The 23155-nt window shown below is 43.3% G+C and overlaps 1 protein-coding gene across 1 annotated transcript in view; it reads left to right on the top strand.

The window, feature by feature from the left end:
- Positions 1–12268, top strand: part of SLC16A2 (solute carrier family 16 member 2) — a 323490-nt gene extending 311222 nt beyond the window's left edge. Inside the window, exons 5-6 of the mRNA XM_063937186.1 lie at positions 1675–1903; positions 7548–12268. Of these exons, the coding sequence (XP_063793256.1) occupies positions 1675–1903; positions 7548–7765 (447 nt within the window). The 3' untranslated portion in view covers positions 7766–12268. The remainder of the gene's footprint in view (positions 1–1674; positions 1904–7547) is intronic.
- The last annotated feature ends 10887 nt before the right edge of the window (positions 12269–23155 follow it).

Here is a 23155-nt window from a genome sequence, read left to right as displayed (position 1 = left end):
GAGGGATGAATGAGGGAAACATCTGCACTAAAGTAAAGAGTCATTAGGATTAGTGTTTAATCTCACACTTTTTCACTGCTCATAATTCCAACAGCTAACACCCTGTCCTGCCAGGCAGTCTTGGACTCTGTGTTGTGTTTGGCCACTGAGGCTTGTTAGCTGCAAACCTCATCTTGTGTAGTAGGGCACTCATACAACCTGCCACCTGTATTCGTTGCCATCTTACTTGCAGTAATTGTTACAATTCACCTGCCTCTAATGTTTGGCAGGTGAACTACGAGAAGAGGTTTACCACTGGAGGTGCAGGCAGATGCAGAGTGGCACAGAAATGGTTAACCAGACTTGACTGTGGAATACTGTAGTAACTTGAGCGAGGTGTATCAGAATTTAAAATTTAGCAGACTATAGACTCTGCCTTTAAGGCAGGAATGTGCAGCACCATACTTTAACACTGACAGCAGATGAGTAGTTACACAGCTATGAGCCAAGGCTTGTATTCTGGACCAGAATGTATCACAATCACTGTTGCAGGTAATGAATGTCCACAGATGTGAGGGAATACAAAGTACTTTAATGAAGCAGTGGTATAATAATGTATGGCAGAGGAATCACAGTAACAATCCAAAGTACAACATGAGCAGAGAGTAAATGGTTATCCAGAATGAGACTTGCAGCAGAGTAATGAAATAGTTGAACAAGAAGCCAGAGTAATACTCCATAGTACTTAGATTGCAGAACTTGCACAATAAATAAGAAATGCATACAGGCATAGAGGAAGTCCACAGTAGTATGTAAACACAAGTAATGAATTCTTAGAGAATCCACAGGGCACAGTGTAAGTCCATAATACTTACTGTAGCTAAGGTAGTCCTGGAAACACAAACTGACAAGAACAGGAGTTGCTGGATAACAAGTACTGGCAGATCAGGATTCTCAGCAAGAACAGGAGCTTGGACTAAGACACCAGGCAACGTAAATAGTTCTGGCAGGAAAATAGTATAATATCAACGGTGAGGGAGAACTCAGCTAGCTGGTTTATAACAGCCACACTAACCAATGAACAAGGCCAGGCTGGGAGTGTTAACTCTAGTTACAAACCCTGTGCACCTGCTGAGCTGCATGTACACAGAGCCTAATGGGCCCTACACACATACCGATCCACCGCCGAGCTGCCCGATGGCGGATACGGGCGACCCGGCTCCATAGCAGTGCAGGCAAATATGGACGAGATCGTCCATATTGGCCTGCATGCACAAGCGACAGGGCACCAGCAATGAAGGAGCGCGTTGAACGAGCGGCTCTGAACGCGCATCGTTCATCGCTGGTGCCTCCACACAGAACGATGTGAACGAGTTCTCGTTCATTTATGAACGATAACGTTCATATCATTCTGTTTTATCTGCCAGTGTGTAGGGCCCATACGGAACAGAAAACACAGGAAGACACGGATGGATCAGCTGACAACAGGTGCATACTGAATAGTTAGTCAGCTGACCCCAGGTGCATTCTGAACAGAATCATAACAGTAATTTAACAGCTTAATTTTCTACTTCTCATCCTGCACTAATTTTCACTGAGATTTATTTTTAATGGTTTGACCCTATTGTTACGATTTCAGTATCTCTGTAATATATGAGTCTTGGGCCTGACCACATTTGATGTTTTATCTTTCAGGTGGCCTCCTTCCTACTGCTGGGAATTGTGAGCATGATGCTGCCATTGTGCCAAGTGTTTGAAAGTGTCATTGTGGTATGCCTGTTCCTTGGCTTGTGTGATGGCTTTCTTATCAGTATGATGAGCCCAATTGCCTTTGAGCTGGTGGGTCCAATGCAAGCATCCCAAGCTATTGGCTATGTCCTGGGACTCATGTCTATTCCAATGACTGCTGGACCTCCTATTGCAGGTTAGTTTGGAGCAATGACCTTTGAACCTTGGAAATACCATAGACTGCACAATATTCTAAAGATGATGCTTATGTGTAGGTTATATTTATGTACACTGTATTCACAATATAGTTCACAGACACTTGATGCACCAAGTCTTACCTACTTGACTTTGGGAAGTGCAGCAAACAACCTTCCATAATCTAAGAATAAATCTGGAATGTATTTTTCCTAAAGCACACCACTGTCTATACCAGAGGTTCTCAAACTCGGTCCTCGGGGGCACATACAGTGCATGTTTTGCAGGTCTCCTCACAGAATCGCAAGTGAAATAATTAGCTCCACCTGTGGACCTTTTAAAATGTGTCAGTGAGTAATTAATACACCTGTGCACCTGCTGGGTTACCTGCAAAACATGCACTGTGTGTGCCCCCGAGGACCGAGTTTGAGAACCTCTGGTCTACACTCTGGGAAGGCAGACATTTTTAGGAAGAACCAATAATCACAGGGAATCAGCCCATCAATTTACAAGGAGCTATTATAATATGGTTTTCTGCAGCGGGGTACACTGTGTTCCACAGGGAATACATCGGGGTATAGAGTTGGATCTTGATCCAGAGGCACCAACAGGCTAAAGCTTTGACTATACCCAGGATTCATTGCACTGCCTCCTCTATAATCCCGCCTCCGGACACTGGAGCTCAGTTTGTAAGTTGGTGCCTGCATAGCAGGCCACCTAACGGGGGGCTGCGCTAGGCAGCCCTGAAAAGAGCTTTTTACAAGACTTCAAGGGCCGCAGCACTTCCTATGTCAGTCTGACATGCTGTGCTGCGGTTCCATCACCTCCCCAGCAGCGCTGCATACACCCAGTGACGGGTTCCCAGGTACTTGCAGCTGAGGCGCACCGGCTCACAGGCACACCAACGCTGCCGCTCTCTAGGATCGCGTAGCTACATATCAGGAAAGAAGTAAGAGAGTCCCCCAGGTGGGACCCGCCGGTAAATCGCGGTCCGTTCGTGGTCCCAGGTGACGAACCGCGCTGCTGGCATGGACACTGTACTACCCAGGGACCCCACTATATCCACCAGGGCAGGGAGCACAGATCCAATTTTACAGAATCCGTTTTACATAGGCTCCACAGTACCCGATGTTGAGGACCAGCATAGGGGATAAGGCACTGACCTGTAGCCCCTCCCCCAGCTCCGGCCGCCATCTACTGCTGGTGTTCCCGCCCTGAAGCTGCACTTCACTCTCCCTCACTCCCTGACAGAGACTGCAAGGTGTAGTGTCTCCTCTGTAAATCCGCCTGTCTCATCAGCGCTGAGAATCTACAGTCACTTAAGTATTCTACGTGTCATTTTAGACAGTGTTAGTTAAGAACAATTGTACTTCTACATGAATATTTAGTACAGGTATTCTGAGATATACATCCAGTATCTACTGTGCATTGTTTTATATATACACACTTGTACACATCTGGACAAAGGGGTTTGAGTCCCCGAAACGTCGATGGAATGTATTTGACTATTTAAATACACTTGACTTTGCTTAAGACCCCGAGTGCCGCAGCCTTTTTGAAAGATATATATATATATATATATATTCTGTACCCTGTGGGGCTACGTGCGTCAAGGTCTCGTGTGTGTGTGTATGTATATATGTATATGTGTGTGTGTGTGTGTGTGTGTGTATATATATATATTTTGCTACACAGTATATACTGTTTTGTGTTTTTTACTGTGTATTTCAGTCACCTCATACCGCTTTAATCCTCTGCTTGTGTCCTGTATTTACTGTCACATAAATCAGGGGGTTATTTGCAGGTGTTGTGTTTGTCTGGCTATATTGTACTGTTATGCTCTAAGGCTACATTCCCTATAATGTCTGCCACACAGGGCGGGAATTCATCATGCAGTGCTTGCACCACAGATTTACCTGAGGGGGAAGTTTTAGCTGATGGTTCAGGTACTGGGTGCCATACATCTCCCAGTCAGCCTGCAGCACCTGTGGCCAATCAGGAACCACCTTGGGCAGCGTTCTCAAGTATTCTGATTGCATTGCAGCCACATATTGTCCCTGTAGTTAATCCGCCCTGGGCGGACACTCTGTCTACCCAGATACAACAATTAAATCATTCTTTGATTAGGCAAAAGTCTACCCCACGCCCCTCTGGGGTCAAGGGGTTATCTAAGCCGCTTCTTGCTTACAATCCACTAATATTTCAGATAATTCGTCTGATGAGGATGGGGAATATAGTGATCCGTCAGACACTGATACAGTCGCTTCTGATGAGGAATCTACAACCCAGGTTGATGTTCCTGACCTATCGGAAGCTATTAAGCTGATTCTACAAATTGATGATGAGGTAGAGCCCACTACTGCGTCTAAGAAACAAACGTCAGAAGGTTACTAAATTAGTCTTACCACATTCTGACCATTTAATTGACATACGTCAGGAATCCTTGTCGTCTCCAGGAAAGAAATTCTCCCTGTCTAAAATGATGCTAGCTCGTTATCCTATCCCTGCGGAGTTGAGTAACAAGAGGGAAACTCCACCGCCGGTGGACTCTCATGTCGCCCGTCTTGTGGTGTCACCACTGTCACCTCACTGAAGGAACCGACGGATAAGCGTGTGGAGGGATGCCTGAAGTCTATTTACTCACTTACCGGTGCGATACATGGACCCATTATAGCAGCCTCCTGGGCCACAAAAGGAATTGAAGCATGGGTTCAGGCATTAGAGGATTAGCTGCCTCAGGATATTTTCTGACACTGCCAGACAATATCTGTTTTATATTACCACCGCCTCCCACTATATTCAGGAGGCGTCCTCTGAGGCAGGTGTAATGGCGGCCAAGGCATCTACTACGTCTATACTGGCTCGCCGAATTCTGTGGTAGAGGTCCTGGAAGGTGGACCTAGACTCCAAAAAGACCTTGGAGGTGCTTCCTTTGAAGGGAGACATCTTATTGGTGAAGATCTGAAATAAATTGTGACTGACTTGGCGACCACTAAGACTGCGTTTCTCCCAAGTACTAATCCTTCTGCATCGAAGGCAAAAGAGTACCACTCTTTGTTCCTTTCGACCTCCAGGGAAAGCAAAGGGTCAGGCGTACCCCAGACAAGCTTGTACTTCCAAAACCACTAAGTCCAAACCTAAACAATCTTGGGCCGTCCGTCCTCCTGCTTCCAAACAAGACAAGCGCCTGCTGCTTGACGGGGAGGGCCTCATCCTGGGGAATCCCAGGGTGGGAGGCCGACTTCTGCAGTTCACCCAGGCCTGGTTACAGACCACTTCGGACGCCTGGGTGCGGGAAGATGTCTCTCACGGGTACGTGGTCTCTTTCAAGAGACGTCTACCTCACCAGTTTTGCTCGACTGTTATCCCTTCAGATACGTTGAAAGCGCAAGCTCTACACTTGGTTGTGCGATCCCTCCTGGACACAGGAGTGGTAGTGCCGGTACCTCTGTCCCAGAGAGGCAGGGGATACTATTCGACAATGTTTCTAGTTCCGAAACCCAGTGGGTCCTTCAGCCTATACTCAGATCATTGAACAAATTTGTGAAAGTGGCCAAATTCCGTATAGAAACTCTGCGCTCTATTGTACTGGCCATGGAACCCAAAATCTATATGGTATCCCTGGACATACAGGATGCTTACCTGCATATACCTATTGCCATATCACATCAGCAATATCTGCGGTTTGCTGTTGGCCACCTACATTATCAATTCCAGGCTCTGCCATTTAGACTGGCTACGGCCCCTCGGATCTTCACCAAGGTCGCGTGATGACGGCCCTTCTCCGCCGTCAGGGGATCAGGATCCTGCTGTATCTGGATGACTTGTTGATCCTAGCGAACTCCCAAGAGGTTCTCCTCAGTCATCTGGAGCTGACTGTACAATTCCTACAAGCCCACGGGTGGCTTATCAACTGGAAAAAGTCCTCGCTGATTCCTGCTCAGAGTATGGTTCACCTGGGGGCACTGCTGGACACACACAGCCAAAGGCGAAAGTCCTGAAACTTCAGGACAGGATCAGATGCTTCCTTTCTCACCAAAGGGTGTCGATACACTCGGCAGTGCAATAACTAGGCCTCATGGTATCGGCTTTCGACATGGTGGAGTACGCTCAGTTTCATTCCCGCCCTCTGCAGAGGTTAAGCCTTTCCAAATGGGACGGCCTGCCTCATTGAATCAGGTCTCAAATGATCTCCTTGACTCCGGAACTTCGTCTGTCACTGAGCTGGTGGCTACAGGACCAACAGTTGAGCAGGGGCCGATCCTTCTGGATCCCCAACTGGTTCCTGCTGACTACTGATGCCAGTCTGCGGTGTTGGGGATTGGTATTAGAGCAACACTCTCTCCAGGGTCGGTGGCATTAGGTTCTATGCCTTTGATACTTCCGCCTCCAAGGATGCTTCCTTTGGACGCCGAGTTCTTGTGCCCGCTACGGTGTGTCCCCTCCCATGAGGCACTACTTTAGCATATCCCTGATGTATTCCCTGTGGAACACAGTGCACCCCACTGCAGAAAAGGAGATTTATGGTAAACTTACCATAGTTAAATCTCTTTCTGCGAGGTACACTGGGTTCCACAGGGCACCCACCCTGACACACTTAGCTTCTTTGGGTTTGTATGGCTTTAGCTGCTGGTCCCTTCTCCTGACGTGAGAATGTGGTTCTATGTGACTAACATCTGCCGCCTCTTTTACCTGCTACTGCATTGGACTAGTTAACTAAACTGAGCGCCAGTGTCCGGAGGTGGGGTTATAGAGGAGGCGGTGCAATGCATCCTGGGAACAGTCAAAGCTTTAGCCTGTTGGTGCCTCTGGATCAAGATCCAACTCTACACCCCGATGTATTCCTTGTGGAACCCAGCAGAAAGAGATTTAACTGGTAAGTCTACCATAAATCTCCTTATATGTCACCACCAAGTGTCTGTAACGCCACACAGGGAAGATTAAGTATGGTCAATGCCAAGTTTCAAACAGACAGTGCAAAGGGAAAAGCTCCAATAGTAAGATAAGACAACAGTGAATGACAGTTCACTGACTGAGTGGGTGTGCACTGGAGGAAAGGATAGTGGAAGGTGAGAACCAAGAAGGTAGAGGGTCCTGCTCGTGGGAGTTTACAATCCTTGGGAGTGAGAATCATAATTTGTAGGTGAGCTTGGAAGGGATGAGAGCAAAATGTAAGAATGTGAGGAGAGCTGGTAGGAAATTTTGATGTGTCTATATTCGTAATTTCACAATAGATCATTTATTACAGGTTTTACCTCACAAGATTCTGTTGGAGTAGTCACTGACACTCTGATGTCTACTTGTACATTATACTGGCTTGCTGGAACTTGCACATTTTGCTAGATTCATGATCTTAGCGGATGTAAAAGATTTGGGCATTCCATTTGCACTCTGAATAGTGTTCTTTCCATAAATGTGTTCCCTTAAGAGTGGCAATTTATTCAATATTTTATTATACATGCAAAGGGATTATATGCAAATGAAGGCACAACCTGATCAAAATGTTTAGACCCCTACAATCACTCCTGTTAGTAGCCTTATGAAAAGTGCTAGATTCTAGTGGGTCATTTACCTCTGCTGGGCTATAGGAATTATACTATGACATTCCAGCGGCATCAACCAGATTTCTCTCCTCATTATTGTAGGGCTGCTTCGGGATTATCGTGGAAGTTATGATTTGGCATTTTATCTTGCTGGCATTCCTCCGCTAGTTGGTGCACTGGTTCTCCTGTCTGTTCCCTTGATCCATGAGAGAGACCTGAAGAAGACAGAACAGGTGGAGGCAGGAAAGGAGAAGACACAGGACAGTGTGGTGAATGGAGAACTTCTGCCTGGTAGCCCACTGACTGATGCTCATGTGTAGACCATGTTTGGAACCTCTGCACACACATGGCACAATCCTCACCACATGACATTTGCGGGTTGAAATGTGGTATTTGCAAACATTGATCCTAAGACATGTTGCAGTGCTGCTGATTTGCAGTACGGTTCCGATTTCCATTAACACTTGGAAATGTCTTGGAGTCAAGCTGCAAGTTGCTAGGGAGCCTAGTAGTTGATTACATAATATTAGAGTCTCATTAAAGATGTGAATGTTTATGCCTTGTACAAATACCTACATAAGAAGTAATCCTAATATTATTGCAGCGTGGTAATAATTTTAAAGCAACACCTTAATTACCACCTGAGCTCATTGAGGTGGACATTTATTAACGTGTATTTTCTGTACTAGCGATTATCTACTTAAAATCAGGGCCTGGTTAACAATGGGGCGGAAGGCGCTCCAGCTCCAGGCTTCTGCATAAAAATAGGCCCAGTAGCTGGCCATACAGTTGGCCATAAATCATAAGTATTAAAATTGTATGTCTACAGTACTTCTCACAAAATTATGCAATTTTCATTTTGATGTATTTAGTGAGAAAGTTTAGGGGGTATGTACACACTCCCGCTGCTCTGGCCACACCCACACAGCACTTGTCACCACTCCGTCCCTTCTCAGTACAGGCCCTTGAACTTTTCTAGCTCCAGGCCCTTAATATGGCCCTACTTAAAATGTTCCTCTGTGCGAAAGAGAAGTGTTTTGTTTTTATTTTTTTTAAACATCCGCTGTCATATATACTTTGCAGTTTTTGTCTCTCTGTGATAATGCACTGTGTCACTACTTTCACCCCATCCAGGTGCAGTGTAGAAACCTCCCCTGTGTGATTTGCTAATTAGTCTTTTTGCTTCTCTTCATTACATGCTTTCTCTTTAGTTTAGCATCAGATTCTAAAACACAAGCTTTAAATAAAATGTAATGTACAGTTAAAATGCATGTTTGTCCAATATGAAGAAGTATTTTGTCATATTCAAATTTGTAAGTAAACATTCTTGAATTTTGCATATTCAAAGTATGTTTTCTTAAACAATGACATGAGTTACATGCAGGTCATTTAATGCATACTGACAAGTTAGTCCTTTCTCTCTGGTCCCACGGTTTGCTCTTCTCTCAATGGGGGTTTGCTTCATTTGCACAAAGGGAGTTTTCTATTTTGTAAGATCTGCTGTCAGTCGGCATCTCAGTATGGTATGGTATTTATTCTACTATTGTGTAGCATAGTGGAAGATTTTACAGCGCTCGCAACATGCGATTCTGAAACGTACTTTTTCATATTGGGCGGTTGCTATGGTATATAGAGGTGTTTGTCAGATAGAATGGAGTCCATCTGCTCCTCTGTTAGAATACTTAGGGATAGGAATCAAGACTTCTAAAGGGTGGTGAAGTGGAGACGTGTTACATGGCAATTAATCAGCTTCTACCTATAATTTTATAGAATGTACGTCATAAATGCAAGCTACAAGCTGATTAGTTGCTATGGGCAACTTCTCCATTTTGATACAGATGTGTCCTCATACATCTTGCCTCAATATGCCATGCAGCGGGAGAGGCCGGTCATAAGCTGACAGGTCCCATGCAACTCCGTTGACATTGGACGCTTTTTTTTTCAGAAAATGCGTCTTATTTGCACCGCTATGTGAACAGGACGCACACGCAGCTTATGCTGATTAAAATTATATGCAACATGCCTATATTCTGTGTGCGACTGTATCAGCATACAAAATGGTACATTTACTGTGTTTACTAGGTAAATGCGAAAAAGACGCATTTTAAAGGAAAAAGTGGAGCGAAAAGACACTCAGCGCTACCAAGTTACGCCACAGCATGGCGTGACTAGAAGGGCTGTTTAACGTACCAGGAGGAAAGATGTGAGTGAACCCATTTGTACGTCTCCCCTTAGTGTTAGGGACAAATAAGAACTTATAGGAGACATATATGACATGGTGCAAAGGACTAAGGTAGTCTGACCATATTAATCGTACATTTGCCTTCATTTTCCACACTGAGCTAGAAAAATTACAGAATCTCATTGGCTGCTAAGAGTTACAATATCATTTTCAGTTCTATGAATCGTGACAAGTTGTGTAGCCACATTCACGGGGCCTTGAAGCTGCCCCTCGTCTCCACTTCAATGGCCATTAATTGCTTTGTGCACTCGTAACAGAGCAGCAGTGAATGTGGCATACCTCCAAACTTTCTCAATATGGGGTCTAGTCATGTAGAAAATGAAAAGTGGTTACTTATCACTATAGATCGCATCAGTCCGATGCAATATATAGCTTTGATAAATAGCAATACATGTATACTTCCGGCGATGCAATCCAGTATACAGGGCTGCGGCAGTGCTGTCTTCTCCTGCGGTCCCCTCTGCAAAGCGTGGCGGTTCCCTGCTGCACATGCATTGGCGGCTGAGGTCAGGGTCGACAGCAGTGGCTGCTGGGAGTTGAGGGGACAAAGCTAGCGCCAGTTGCAGAGCAGAGAAGCATTGAGCTCCCCTGCCGTTTTGCACTGCAGTTCAGATTACGCTATCCTGAGATGACAAATCTGAACTCCCTGGAGAAGCAGAAAGCCAATTATTATTATTATTCGCACTCACCATACTAAAGTATGGTGATGCGATTCAGCCACAGAACGGGGGTGCCGCCGGAGAAGTCTGGAACTTCTTCATGGTAACCTGCTTCGTGAGTAGCCCAAAGCAGAGAGAAACCCTGTTTTCCACAAAACAGGGCTTTTCTCTGCTTTACTAATAGACCCCTGTGAGACACAAGTGTCTTTGGCTGGCACTGTTGAGTAGAGCCCTCATATTGCAACCGTCTTGCTTAAATTGGAATAGTTGGGTGGTATGCCATATGTCCCACAATGCGAATGCACATTGGGGTCATTTAGCAAATGTTACGATGTGCATAAATGTTCTGCCAGATTATAATACATTTTCATGTGCTTGCTATAGGATGCATTACATTTTTTGTTTTGTTTTCTCTTACGTCCTAGTGGTTACTGGGGTCTTGTACTTTAGTACCATGGGTATAGATTGGGTCCACTGGAGCTTGGCACTTTAAAAACCTTTAGTGGGTGTATGTGTGTGTGCTGGCTCCTCCCCTCTATGCCCCTCCTACCAGACTCAGTTTAGAAAAATGTGCCCAGGAGCCGGGTGCATTTCTCTGGAGCTCCAGAGAGTTTCCTTTGGTTTTTATTTTAGTTTACTATTTTCAGGTAGCCCTGGTTGGCAACCAGGCTACCTGCTTCGTGGGACTTAGAGGGGGGACCAAGCCAACCTCCTGAGGGTTAATGGTTCGTAATTTCAGCTGACAGGACACTGAGCTCCTGAGGTGCTGATCACACATCGTTAGTATGTGTGCCCACACCAGCAGCTAGCCGCCACCCTCTGACAGATGCCGAAGTACAAGGTGTGTTGAGTGTTTCTCGGGGGTCCTGGTGCAGTTTGGTGACAAGTCACACGGCGGTCATGGGCCCAGAGCTGCGGTGCCCGCCGCGGACAAACTGACTAAGCTCTCAGTGCTCATTGTCTGCATATATGCTGTTGTTTGTAACATAGCCAGTATAAAAATTTGGATCAGGGACCGCGCAAGATTTCAGGGGGTGGGGCTTTCTGGAACGGGACCTGAGGCGGGAAGGCGCCATTTTCTGCTGCTGCGGATCAGGTTGCATGCACGCTGCTCCTCCGGAGACCCACGCTGCTACAGGACTCTGTACTGGTACCAGGGGGTCATAGTAAGGGGGGGAGCACATCTGTGGCAGCGCCGCTGCACTACTGTCAGGTCATACATTTAGTTACACATACAGATGGGTCCAGATTTATCTTGACCTTTAATAGGATTAACTGAGACTGGCCAGTCGGACTTAATCCCCTGCTGTATTGTTCTCTGTATTGTATTGCAGCTGAGAACAATAGAGATACTGGTGTTAAAGAATTCTATTGATTGCGTGGCTAAAGCAGCAGATGCCAAGAAGGTTTCTCAGCCCCCTCTAGGGGTTTCACATAAACGCCCCATTCCACAAGTGCTCTAGTCTGATTCTGACTCTGATCAGCCTGATGTGGATGATGATGATATGGATGAGGACAGCTTGCTGTTCCCTGGGGTGGAGGTTCTCATTTTTGCTGTAAGGGAGGTCCTCCACATACCGGATCAGGAGGCAGACTCTGCCCACACGTGGGCGAAGTGCTGAAGGCGAGCACCTACCTGAAAATCGCTTTGCTGCTGGGGCCAACCATCACGCGGAAGGCTTAGCGGCAGGGGATCCGGTAGTCTGGTCCAGGGAGACAGCAGGTGCAATTTTACGGGACTTACCACGAGAACCTCTGGAAGTGGTCGAGACCTTTCGGCCCCTGCCTCTAAACCTTGCCACACGAAAGGACTGCAAGGAATTGTATTGTTCTTCTCTCATAATATGTCCGTCTCCTCGGGCACAGTTTTCCTAGACTGAGTCTGGTAGGAGGGGCATAGAGGGGAGGAGCCAGCACACACATACACACTAAAGGTTTTTAAAGTGCCAGGCTCCAGTGGACCCAATCTATACCCATGGTACTAAAGTACAAGACCCCAGTATCCACTACGCACTAGGAGAAAAGGAATTACCGGTAGGTATTAAATTCCTATTTTTTACAGTAGCCCCATTCTCTCCTTTACTAGAAATGCGAGGGGTTTGTTTTCTAACCCTGATTATTATGCGTCATTCATCTTTCTGCACATCATGCTGCACAATGTTGCAATGGGTAGCCACAGACACGATTTTGTTATCATATTTGGCATTTTGGCACAGATATAAGTGACTATTTTTAGCACAAATTATTTGTGTACACAAATCACATTTATATAGTAATGACATGTGTCTCTGGCTGGCAGTCTTTATAAATGTTGTTTCATATGTTTTGGTTTTCTTCAAACCCATATTTCCGATACTTACAATTGCACTTTATTAACCCTCTTGCAACAGATGATCTCAGAAATAGAAAGGAATAGAATTTTTTGTGTAACTTTTAATCCTTTTTTATTTTTCATAATGATGATCTTATAAACATAATAGCAAAAACTTAGTCACGTGTACATTTGCGCATATCTTATTCAGTGCTTATAACAATGTCACAATATGTTATTATACTCTTTTGTGTCAGCTTGTATTTACACTCATCTGCATTGTTTCTATATGTATGTCTTTTTATTATTTCATTTCACTCTGTGCTGCCAAACAAAGCAAACCTGATAGTATAAAAATTAGGGGCCGTTGTATTAGCTTTTGGACACGTGATTGCCAAACATATCTAACAGATCTTTTATGCTGGGCATACACCGTCAGACCGACAGGCATTTTATCAGACCTTGCTGATATCTAGGACATACACTGTGAGACAGCTGACAGAGCATGTCACGTGATATTGGCGCTCCACCCCCAGGGAAGAGACATTACCCTGTTCCTTCATATGGGAAATGTCAATAGATTGGCCTGCGGTAGGGCATACAGTGCCCGATACGGCTGACATGACACTTGAAAATATCGCATCGGAGGGACATGCTGGACAATCCGGCAGCCCCGACCGATCGATATGTTCTGGTCAGTCGGCCACATATACGCTGCAATTATCTGGCCGATACACTAATATTGGACGGATTGGCCAGATAATTGTAGCATGTGTGAACAGCATTCGTGACCCGATTAAGATCATGTATGCATGCAATCAATCAATCACCTCAAGGGATAACAGTGTGCAGTTGACAACATAATGGGCTACATACAGCGTCTACCATTCAGCATTGTCCTACAGAACAGAATTGTCATGTCCAGTCTTTAGCCATGTTAGAGGTAACAGTATGAAAGCATATAGCAATGCATAACTGCAGAAAGCAACATATGGAGAAAGCAGTATGTTGCTTTTTATGGGGCTGTGGATAAGCCTGAGCTATATTCAACCATATGGTAAAAGCAACATCATTTATATTCATCTTTTTTTTTTTTTAAATGGGGATCATTGATCCCTAAGGAGACTGTGTTCACACTATAGACAACATTGACAGTGAAAGCTGGAATATCCCATGAATAAATACAGCAACTCATCGTAATGTTTGTCCAGCATTCATCATGAGCACTGTGCATACTTTTGGATGCTTTCCAGATGGGGTGTCCGCCATGCTCAGTGTAATGGTAGCATACACTACAGGGAACCCTTTTTCCTAGTTACTCGTTTCTGAGCTGTTTTCTCTGATGAAATGAATTGTGCAAATGCACCTTTTTCTGATTGCTGATTTAGTTTCTTCCTGTCCCAGTATTAATTCCATTTCTAAAACGTTCCCTTAGTAGCAGTAAACAAGGCCATAGTACACTGTAAGGTAGGTAGGCATTCAGCATAATGGGGGTTAATCAGGTCGCATTGCTAATTGATGCGACTGCTATAACTTCGGTGGCGGCGCTACTGCGCACGCTCAGGTCCCGTGCGCTAGTAGCCAATGCGATCTGATCACATTGGCTGCGAACGCCTCTGCCTGATTGACAGGCAGAGGCATTCGTGGAGCGCGGCGATGGAGCATTGCGGGGGCGGCGCGTTGAAAATTGTGACAGCGTTTTCAGGGCAGCTGTGCGATGTCACGCGCAGCCTCTCCAATCAAGAATATGGCGGCAGACCACCTGTATATGCAGCCTAGCTGCAGCTGCAGGGGGTCATTCACAATTGCTGCAACCGCAATTAATTTGCGGTCACAGCCACTGGATAGGCCATTCGGCATGCTGGGCAGCCTTGCCCTGCAATGAGCGGCCCCCAGCATGTGATAGAAAGGATTGCAGTTTCTGCTAAAAAGCGGAATCTGCGATCCTTACTGAATAACCCCCAATGTACTTACTTAATACTGGTATAAGAGCTGCTACTGTATCATATCCTGAGTGTGGTGTTCCGGTCTTCTGCAAACTTGGTGTATCTACAGTATAAAGGGTGCATACTCTCACCCATACATTATTCTTGCCTCAGTAGACTCTACTCATCGACCACGACTATGGAGACTGCACATAGGCCCTCTCCTGTCCTGAACAGCAAACCTGTACTGTATGCAGGAAAATGGAGACTATCATTTACATTTTATCACTCACTCATCTTTAAACTGCCCGCATCATTTTATTAATTTGTACCAACATATCATTCTGTTTTGGTGACGAATAAGAAAAGCTTATTTGGACACACAATTCATCAGCATCTCACTCCTAATGTGTGTGTGAGAGAGTGTATGTGTTTCCTATGTGCGTTTTCTTACATTTAAAATATTATATTCCCACTAGTTGGCTACCATGTGTTGATGTGAGAGAATTTTGAAGTATCTACTGGAATTTTCTCCAGTGCTGTGGTCTAACACAGTGGTTCTCAACCTCGGTCCTCAAGTACCCCCAACAGTTCATGTTTTCCTGGTCTCCTCACAGGATTGCAAGTGAAATAATTTGCTCCACCTGTGGGTCTTTTATAATGTGTCAGTGAGTAATGAATACACCTGTTCAACTGCTAGGTGACCTGGAAAACATGAACTGTTGGGGGGTACTTGAGGACCGAGGTTGAGAAACACTGGTCTAACACATTAAAACACGTTGTAAAATGCAATTGCCTGCAAGAAGCATGAGGTATGGGGCTTTGTAAAGCAGCAAATATTTACCTGGCAAAACCAACCTTATTTTGCCAGATAAATGATTGCCGCTTTAAAAATCCACCCAGATTCACACAAAGTCCCACATCTCCTGCTTCTCGCAGGCTATTACATTTTACCCCTTGTGTCCTTATACGAAATCGTTTATAGTAGTGATTCTCAAACTGTGTGACGTGGTACCCTGGGGTGCCGCAGGACACTTTCAGGTGTGCCTTGGATTGGTGATTCAGGACGAATTCAAATTAATTATGGTCAATGTAATAGGCAAAACCAGTGCTGGTGGCTGCCAATCATTCAATATATGGACAAACAAAAGCAAATCTGGTCCCTCACCACACAGTGGAACCGAAGAAAGACCTATAAACACAATTTACTCAATTTAATATTTCTTTCTAAATTTCTCAATAATAAACTTTTGGCCAAAGGGTGCCGTGAAAAAAATTCTGATACTCTAGGGCGCCGTGATTCACAAAAGCTTGAGAACCACTGGTTTATAGAATAATCCGGCAATATAAAGGCAGAACATTGACATTTGGCTTTGCTTCCATGGCTTCCTCAGTTTGGTGGCCAGAGCTAGGACTACTAGGCAACCTAGATTTATTCGTTTTTACTCCATCGACAAAAAAAAAATGGAAACCGCATGACAGCTCACATTATGCCTTGTGGTTAATCTGTTACCACAGAGGGAAATTAGCTAATCGAATTATGTATTTCAATAGATATTTGCCTAGAAAAACATACTGGAAGTTGTAGTTCAACAACAAGTCTCATGTCATGCCTTTGCCCTGGTATTAAATGGTTTGGACACAAGGGGAATCAGCACTTTTCTTTTTTGACCCCTTTGGAAACAGTAGTGTGACATCTGTTTTCATTTTGAGGATATCAGATTTCTGGAGATGTAAATAAAATGATGCTTTTTGTAATATATTTAGACGCTGCTGATAATAAGCAATGACAATCATAGATGCAAATGTTGCCTTAGAGGAGATAAGACCATTGGCTATGCCACTAAAGTTTCAAGGCCTGTGTACAATTTCTTAGGTGAACACAAGTTAGCTTTACTGCTAAAAGGAGGACACATATCAATGTGGAGATATTTTATATTTGCCTCCTGTACTGTGTCCTGTTCAATGCTCAGCAAATATAGCAGTGCATGTATTTTATACTAAGGTCAGTCTGGCTTCAGTATAATTTATATATTAAACATAAAAAGAAGAAAGAAGTTACCTTCCGCAGCAGTACACACTGTGATGAAGTAGGATAATCTGGTTTGCATGTATCATTAGATATGAACTACATGAGCAAGAAGGGGCGATGAGAGGGGGGGATGGGTACAAAGTAACAGGGCCTTTTAGGGAGGTATAGTCATGCCCCTATGATGGAGAGACTATGTGCCCCTTAGGATGCTGATGTCCATGATATTCGCAATGAGGAGTGGCCATGCCCCCTGCATGCTTAGCATATGACCCTTAGTGGTATATTTACTAAAGTGTCGGTTTATAGAAGTGCAGGTGTTGTCCATTGCAACCAATCAGAGTTTACTTATCATTTATATATAGCACCTTTTATCAGATAATAGTTAGTATCTTTGTTTTCTATGGGCAACATCTCCACTTGTATAAACCCATATTGTAGTAACTATACCCTGTGTAATATACCCTAGTAAATATAGCCCCATGAGAGATGTATTAAAAATGTCATAAGTCCATGTATTTGATATGAAAAATAGATGACAGGAGGATGTTATAAGATGCTGCAATGTACAACTGTGAAGGAAAAGCTTTGTTACAGTAAGTGCTTACACTCACTGACAAGACTGATACCCTCTGGCATTACATGTGCTTAATACCATTCTTAAAACTACTACAAGACCTGAAACGGGTTCTGAGCATGAAACTCATGGTTCCCAATATCAGTATAGCTATGCAAATTTTTACTTATATTAGGCTTGCTGCATTAAAGTCTGGGTTCTCCTAAAGCTTGTGCATTTAACGCTTGCTAAACGTATTGAGGTTCATGGAGTGATCTCCAATAACCTCCCAGACACCAGCAAATGTGTCAGTTCAGTGTGTGAGATGTGGTTTCACTTGAGTTTTTAAACACAAAATCAGACAGCAGTGTCTGCCTAGATTTATAGAGCTGCCATCTTGTCTTGCTTGCTTTGCATTACTGGGAAATGATCTCCGAGTAGACCTTATAGCACAGTGATCTTTTCAATATGAGCTCCTCACTGTAAATGCTTACTGTACTATCTTCCTATGTAGTGGGAGTACTTTGTCACTTTGTGATTTTGCTCTGCTTATGCCCACAACCATGGTGAGTGCATACAACTTTGCATGATTTCTAGCACTTGTGCCTACCTGCGACCCAATATGTGGGACAGGGCCATTTTTACGGAGTCCAAGTACAGTAAAGGTATGTTCACGCAACTGACAACAGTGTAGACTGGGGAGAAGGCGCATCTATGCTTGAGAATGCCGTATTTATTTGCAGGTGCTCAGGTGCATGTACAATTGGCGGTCACTAATGATGATGGTCACCAGCTCTAGTGAACTGCTGGTAATTAAGCGGTTTGCATCTAAAGTTAGTACCGTGGGCATTGACAGTGCAATCATCATCACATTCTTTTTTTGTGTGACATCCTTCTGGTGAAGGTTGTGCGATGAACTACAGACCGCTCAAGTGTAACCCATAAGGGAACATCATTAGTGTTTATACACATTAGTATTTCAAAGGAACATGCTTGAATGGATTTGAAACACATGTAACAATACACGAGCTTCATTAATATGCCTATTCAAACTTGGAGAAAAAAGAGCAGGCTGCATTCATAAAAGTACAGTCCAGCACACTACTGGGAATGCAGGTGTGAGCCTCCAACATTTCCAGCATTATAGCACTGGTCTCAGTGATCACCTAATTAGAGAACATCTGTGCATGCTGTTCCTACAGGTCACCAATAGTGACTTTCATTCTTGTGTTTGTGCCACAGCCACCATTTAAATCCATTTCTCCTGTGTGCGCTACATATAGTGCAACTAACAGTGGGCATAATGCCGCTGACATCTGGACATTGCATCATCTTATTATCTCCTGTCAAAGCGAGTGCCTTCCCACTATTTTGTTGAATATAACGAATGCTGCTAGGTGGATTCTTAACCAAAAATGCCCACATTTGGCCACGTTAGTAGAAAAGGGCCATTTTATCTTTGTAATGATCTTGTTCTTTCTCGTGATTGTTTTAAAGTAGTGTTTCTCACTGATGTGAAGTTTTCTCTAATCTTGATACCATGCCTTAAATATATCTCTTTTATGCACCTGAATTTGCATTTACTGTGCACTGGAATGCCTCTGCATTTCAGTTAATATGGAACCACCTCCCTAGTTAGTTTTGTATACTTTTAGATGCTCTACACGTTTGTTTATATGGGATACGGTCGTTAGGTCGACCACTGAAGGTCGACATTGGCATTAGGTCGACATGCACTAGGTTGACAGGTCAAAAGGTCGACATGAGTTTTTCAAATTTTTTAAAAAATTTTGGACTTTTTCATACTTTACAATCCACGTGGACTGCAGTTTGGAACGGGAAGCATGGCGAGTGAGAGGACATGGTGCACCAATTGGGGTTCCCCGTCTCTTTACGAAGAAAACGGCACCAAAAAAAGTCCAAAAACTCATGTCGACCTTTTCACCTGTCGACCTAGTACATGTCGACCTAATGCCCATGCTGACCTTCAGTGGTTGATCTAATGACTGTCGACCAAAGTTGAGTCGACCCAACGACCCATACCCGTTTATATGCTAAACTGTGGTATTTGTATTACTAGTCATTAGACTTTCCTCAATACACAAATCAGATCCTGAAATTCCCTGCCAACTTCAGAGAATCCGAAAGGGGGAGATATTTCAAAGCTTCGAGAGATAAAATACTAACCAGTCACTGCCAAGTTACAGGCTGTATATGAAAAATGAGTTAGGAGCTGATTGGTTGGCACTTTCTCTTTCCAAGCTATGATACTTTAAATCTCCCCCCTAATTTCTTCACTGAAACATTAAAGCAATTTCAGTTTTCAGATTGCCCAAGCAAACCCTGGAAGTAAAATACAAATGATAAATTAGTCTAAAGGATTAGAATTTTCTGGATGTATTGTAATTCTTTAGAACTGGATTTACCTGTATTTAGTTGCAACATTTTTGGACCTTTAAGTCTCATGACTCATACTGATTTTGCAGCTATAATTAGCTTTTTTTTATTTTGCTTTAATTCTTAGGTCTATGTAAAATATTTTATATATGCACTGTAAAATATGATGAATGATAATTTACTGAACCTAAGCAGTAATATTTATGACTAAGAACAATACAATAAAATTGTGTTAACTTGACATGTGCTATTGTTTTTCACTTAAATCTGTTACCCTAGACTAGATGTTAATGGACAGTTTGTTGGTTCATTCAGCATCCAAAAGATGGCCTGGTTCTAAACCCATTCTAACATTTTGCTGCATTCTACAATGTAACATTTTTCTGCTACAGAAAATGTTGGAATTACAACATGCTTAACACGATGAATGCCTGGAAGCATAAATCTTTGGCTGTATTTGGCTGCCAAGACTATAATTTGTCATATATATAATATGTGCTTTAAGCAAAATTTACTATGTAAAAAATAATTATGGTAGAAAAAAAATGAAGAATTTTAACCATTTTGGTTCATTATTTTAGAGTATTATCTTTATTCTCATAAAAAAAAGTCAAACATTTTTCTACTAAATTCTTGGAAGCTTAATAATAATGTGCATAAAGCATTACTGTGTTTACCAATAGTAACCAATCCGATATCAGTTTACATTAATATACGTATACTAGACAGCTAAAAGCTACTATCTGATTAGCTGCTATGGGTCATAGTACAGTGCTGTACTGTAAATAAACACACAAATCATGTTCCGTAAGCTTAATGTCCAAAGTCTACAAAAAGAAACAGCTGGTCAAATATGCACCTTTTAATGTTTCACCATTTAATGTTACCATTGTTATCAGTGATAATTTTTATGTAATATAACATTAGTGAATCACTGGATCTTCTGAGAGATGGCTTCAATTGGGGCCATCATACAGGATCTAATGAAAATGATCTGTATGATTTTACTTAAACCCCCATGATAATGGTCAATCCTATTGTGGCGTTTTTCAAACTTAACAAAACAGTATTACCTACAGGTGTTTTATCTTTTGTGTGGAAAGTATGAATTTCCAACATGAACCACTTGTGCCTGGTGGTGGGTTACACATCTGATGTGTTTCTGGAGCTGCACTAAGTATGAAGATCAGGAAATTGGATTCCTGTAAAACACACACACACACTCACTCACTCACTCAAAAGCCAGTGTTCAACTGCATTACTTTCAGGCTTCCTAAACTAGACTGCTGAATGACTTAATTATACGTATCTAAAAACACATTTCCTGCTGCCAAATATATTATGTTTTTGATGTTTTTAATGATTAAATGTGTAATTTAACAGGAACACTGTATATAAAAATACATTAATAATCTTAATAGAACTGCTTTATTATCTCTGCTGACTGTTCAGTAATGCATTTTGACAAGTGACCAAACTTTCACTGTTTAAATAATAAAAAGTTAACTTTCTGCCTTTGAAATTTCAATTTTGGTCTGTGTATTTTTTTTATAAAGCATACAAAAAAATCGAATTTATTTTCACATACAGTACTTCATATTTTTGTAAAGATTTCTTCACACACAAGTTTATGAATACTAGAATGTTAAAGTTTTCCTACATGAGGTTAATGTGTTTTAGGTGAGATTATTCTTGTATTACACAGGGCCGGAGCTTCCACTAGGCAGCTTTAGGCAGCTGCCTAGGGGCGCCGGGTCCTGAGGGGGCGGCCTGCTACAGCTAGCTGAAAAAATTAGCGTGGTCCTACCTCTCACAGCCGCTGCAAAACTCCTCGGCACTCTTTTCTTACAGTAGCCGCGACTGCCAAGCTCCCGTATTGCAGCCCTCAGCTCCGCCTCCATTCAGCACAGGCATTAACTTTTACAGCTCCTGGAGTCTTGGCCATGGGTGACATGTGGTGCTGTTCTTCATTCCAGGCTCTTTCACAGACTACTCAGTCCCAACTCTGTAACACTGCCTGCTGGTAAGGTGGCTGCACAGTGCACTCTCTGCATTTGAAAGGAAGGAGGGGAAGAGCAGCAGTCTGGGGGGGGGGGGGGGGGGGATGAGCAGTAGCATGCACACAGATGGTGGGGGGATAGAACAGCAGACAATTAACAGAGTGGGGGGGATGAGAGCAGCAGGCAGCCATAGAGACTGGGAAGATGGGGAGAAGAGACAGCTATGCAAAAGACTGGGGGTGGGGGACAGCTGCAGCATGCCTTTCACCTGAAGGGTGGGTAGGGGCAGTAGGCAGAAGTTTTGCCTAGGGTGCCGAGAAACCTTGCACCGGCCCTGGTATTACACATTTTATATATATATATATATATATATATACACATACATACATAGCCGAATAGCCCGGCACTTGCCCGCTCACCAACGGTAACAGATTGCTCCCGTGCCTTCCAGAACCGGAGTATGAGCCCCGTAATGCAGTATTCCAAACAGGCGGCACTTGGAGACTTTCAAAGATGCATAAAGTGTTTTAATGCAGTGCTGTCATAATATAATCAACAGTTTCGGGGTCACAGCCCCTTCGTCAGGATAACCATATAGTCAAACAATAAGTGTTTAAATACCTTAACCATCACCAGTCCTCCTCGTTGCCTCCAATCACGCTGCCCAGTTTCCGGCCATGTCCACCAGGAAATGACACGCACCTCAGTCCGACCAGCAAACGTGTTGTGGCTGAAAGAGAGATTACCATAGAAACCACACTGTTACTAATACATGTGATTATATATACAATAAAAGAATAAAATATACAAACAAGTATATCACGGCTGTTTCCAACATTCTCATTAAGGGCAATAGACACTACACACATTAAATACCTGACCTCTTTCAGATCATTGTGTCGCTAATAAAATAGCCTAAACGTAGCTAGATAGAATATACACCCAGTGCAACATGGATTCAATCATTCTGTCACCTGATAGGCCAGTATGTAAATATGTTACAGATCATTATAGTTTTGTGTCAAATTGCACCAGACTGTTACAAATGTAGCAGTATCCCAGGCTTCTGAGAAATTGTATCACAAAAAACATCTGAGGCTAAGGGACTCATTTAAACCTTTCGGAGATTGTGTATTTAATTAAAAAATCCACATCGCCTCCTTTTGTAATAACTTTTTTGATCTATCCCCGCCCCTCAGACTTCCAGGGACCTGATCAATTATTTTATAGCGCAAGGTTGCCATACTATGTCTTGCCAGTAAAAAATGTCGGGCCACAGGTTGATCACTGTGGCCTGATTTGTAGGCTTCCCTGATGGCATACCTGTGTTGCGCCATCCTAGTCTTAAACTCGCAGTCAGTTTTTCCCACGTATGTCATACCGCAGGGACACGTGATGAAGTAAAAACTACAAATTTGGAGTCACAAGATAATGGATATCGTATAAAGAATTTTTTTCCGGTGTGCGGGTGTTGGAATATATCTCCTGTGCTTAGATAGCTACAGGTTATACACCCACTGCATCGGAAACAACCATTTTTTCGTGTTAGGAAATGCGTTTTGGAAGTATTAAACCTGGATAAATCAGTCTT

This window comes from Pseudophryne corroboree, chromosome 8 (assembly GCF_028390025.1).
Source record: "Pseudophryne corroboree isolate aPseCor3 chromosome 8, aPseCor3.hap2, whole genome shotgun sequence".
NCBI lineage: Eukaryota > Metazoa > Chordata > Amphibia > Anura > Myobatrachidae > Pseudophryne > Pseudophryne corroboree.
The sequence above is the reverse complement of the archived record's forward strand: the minus strand, read 5'-3'. Positions and strand labels throughout refer to the sequence as shown.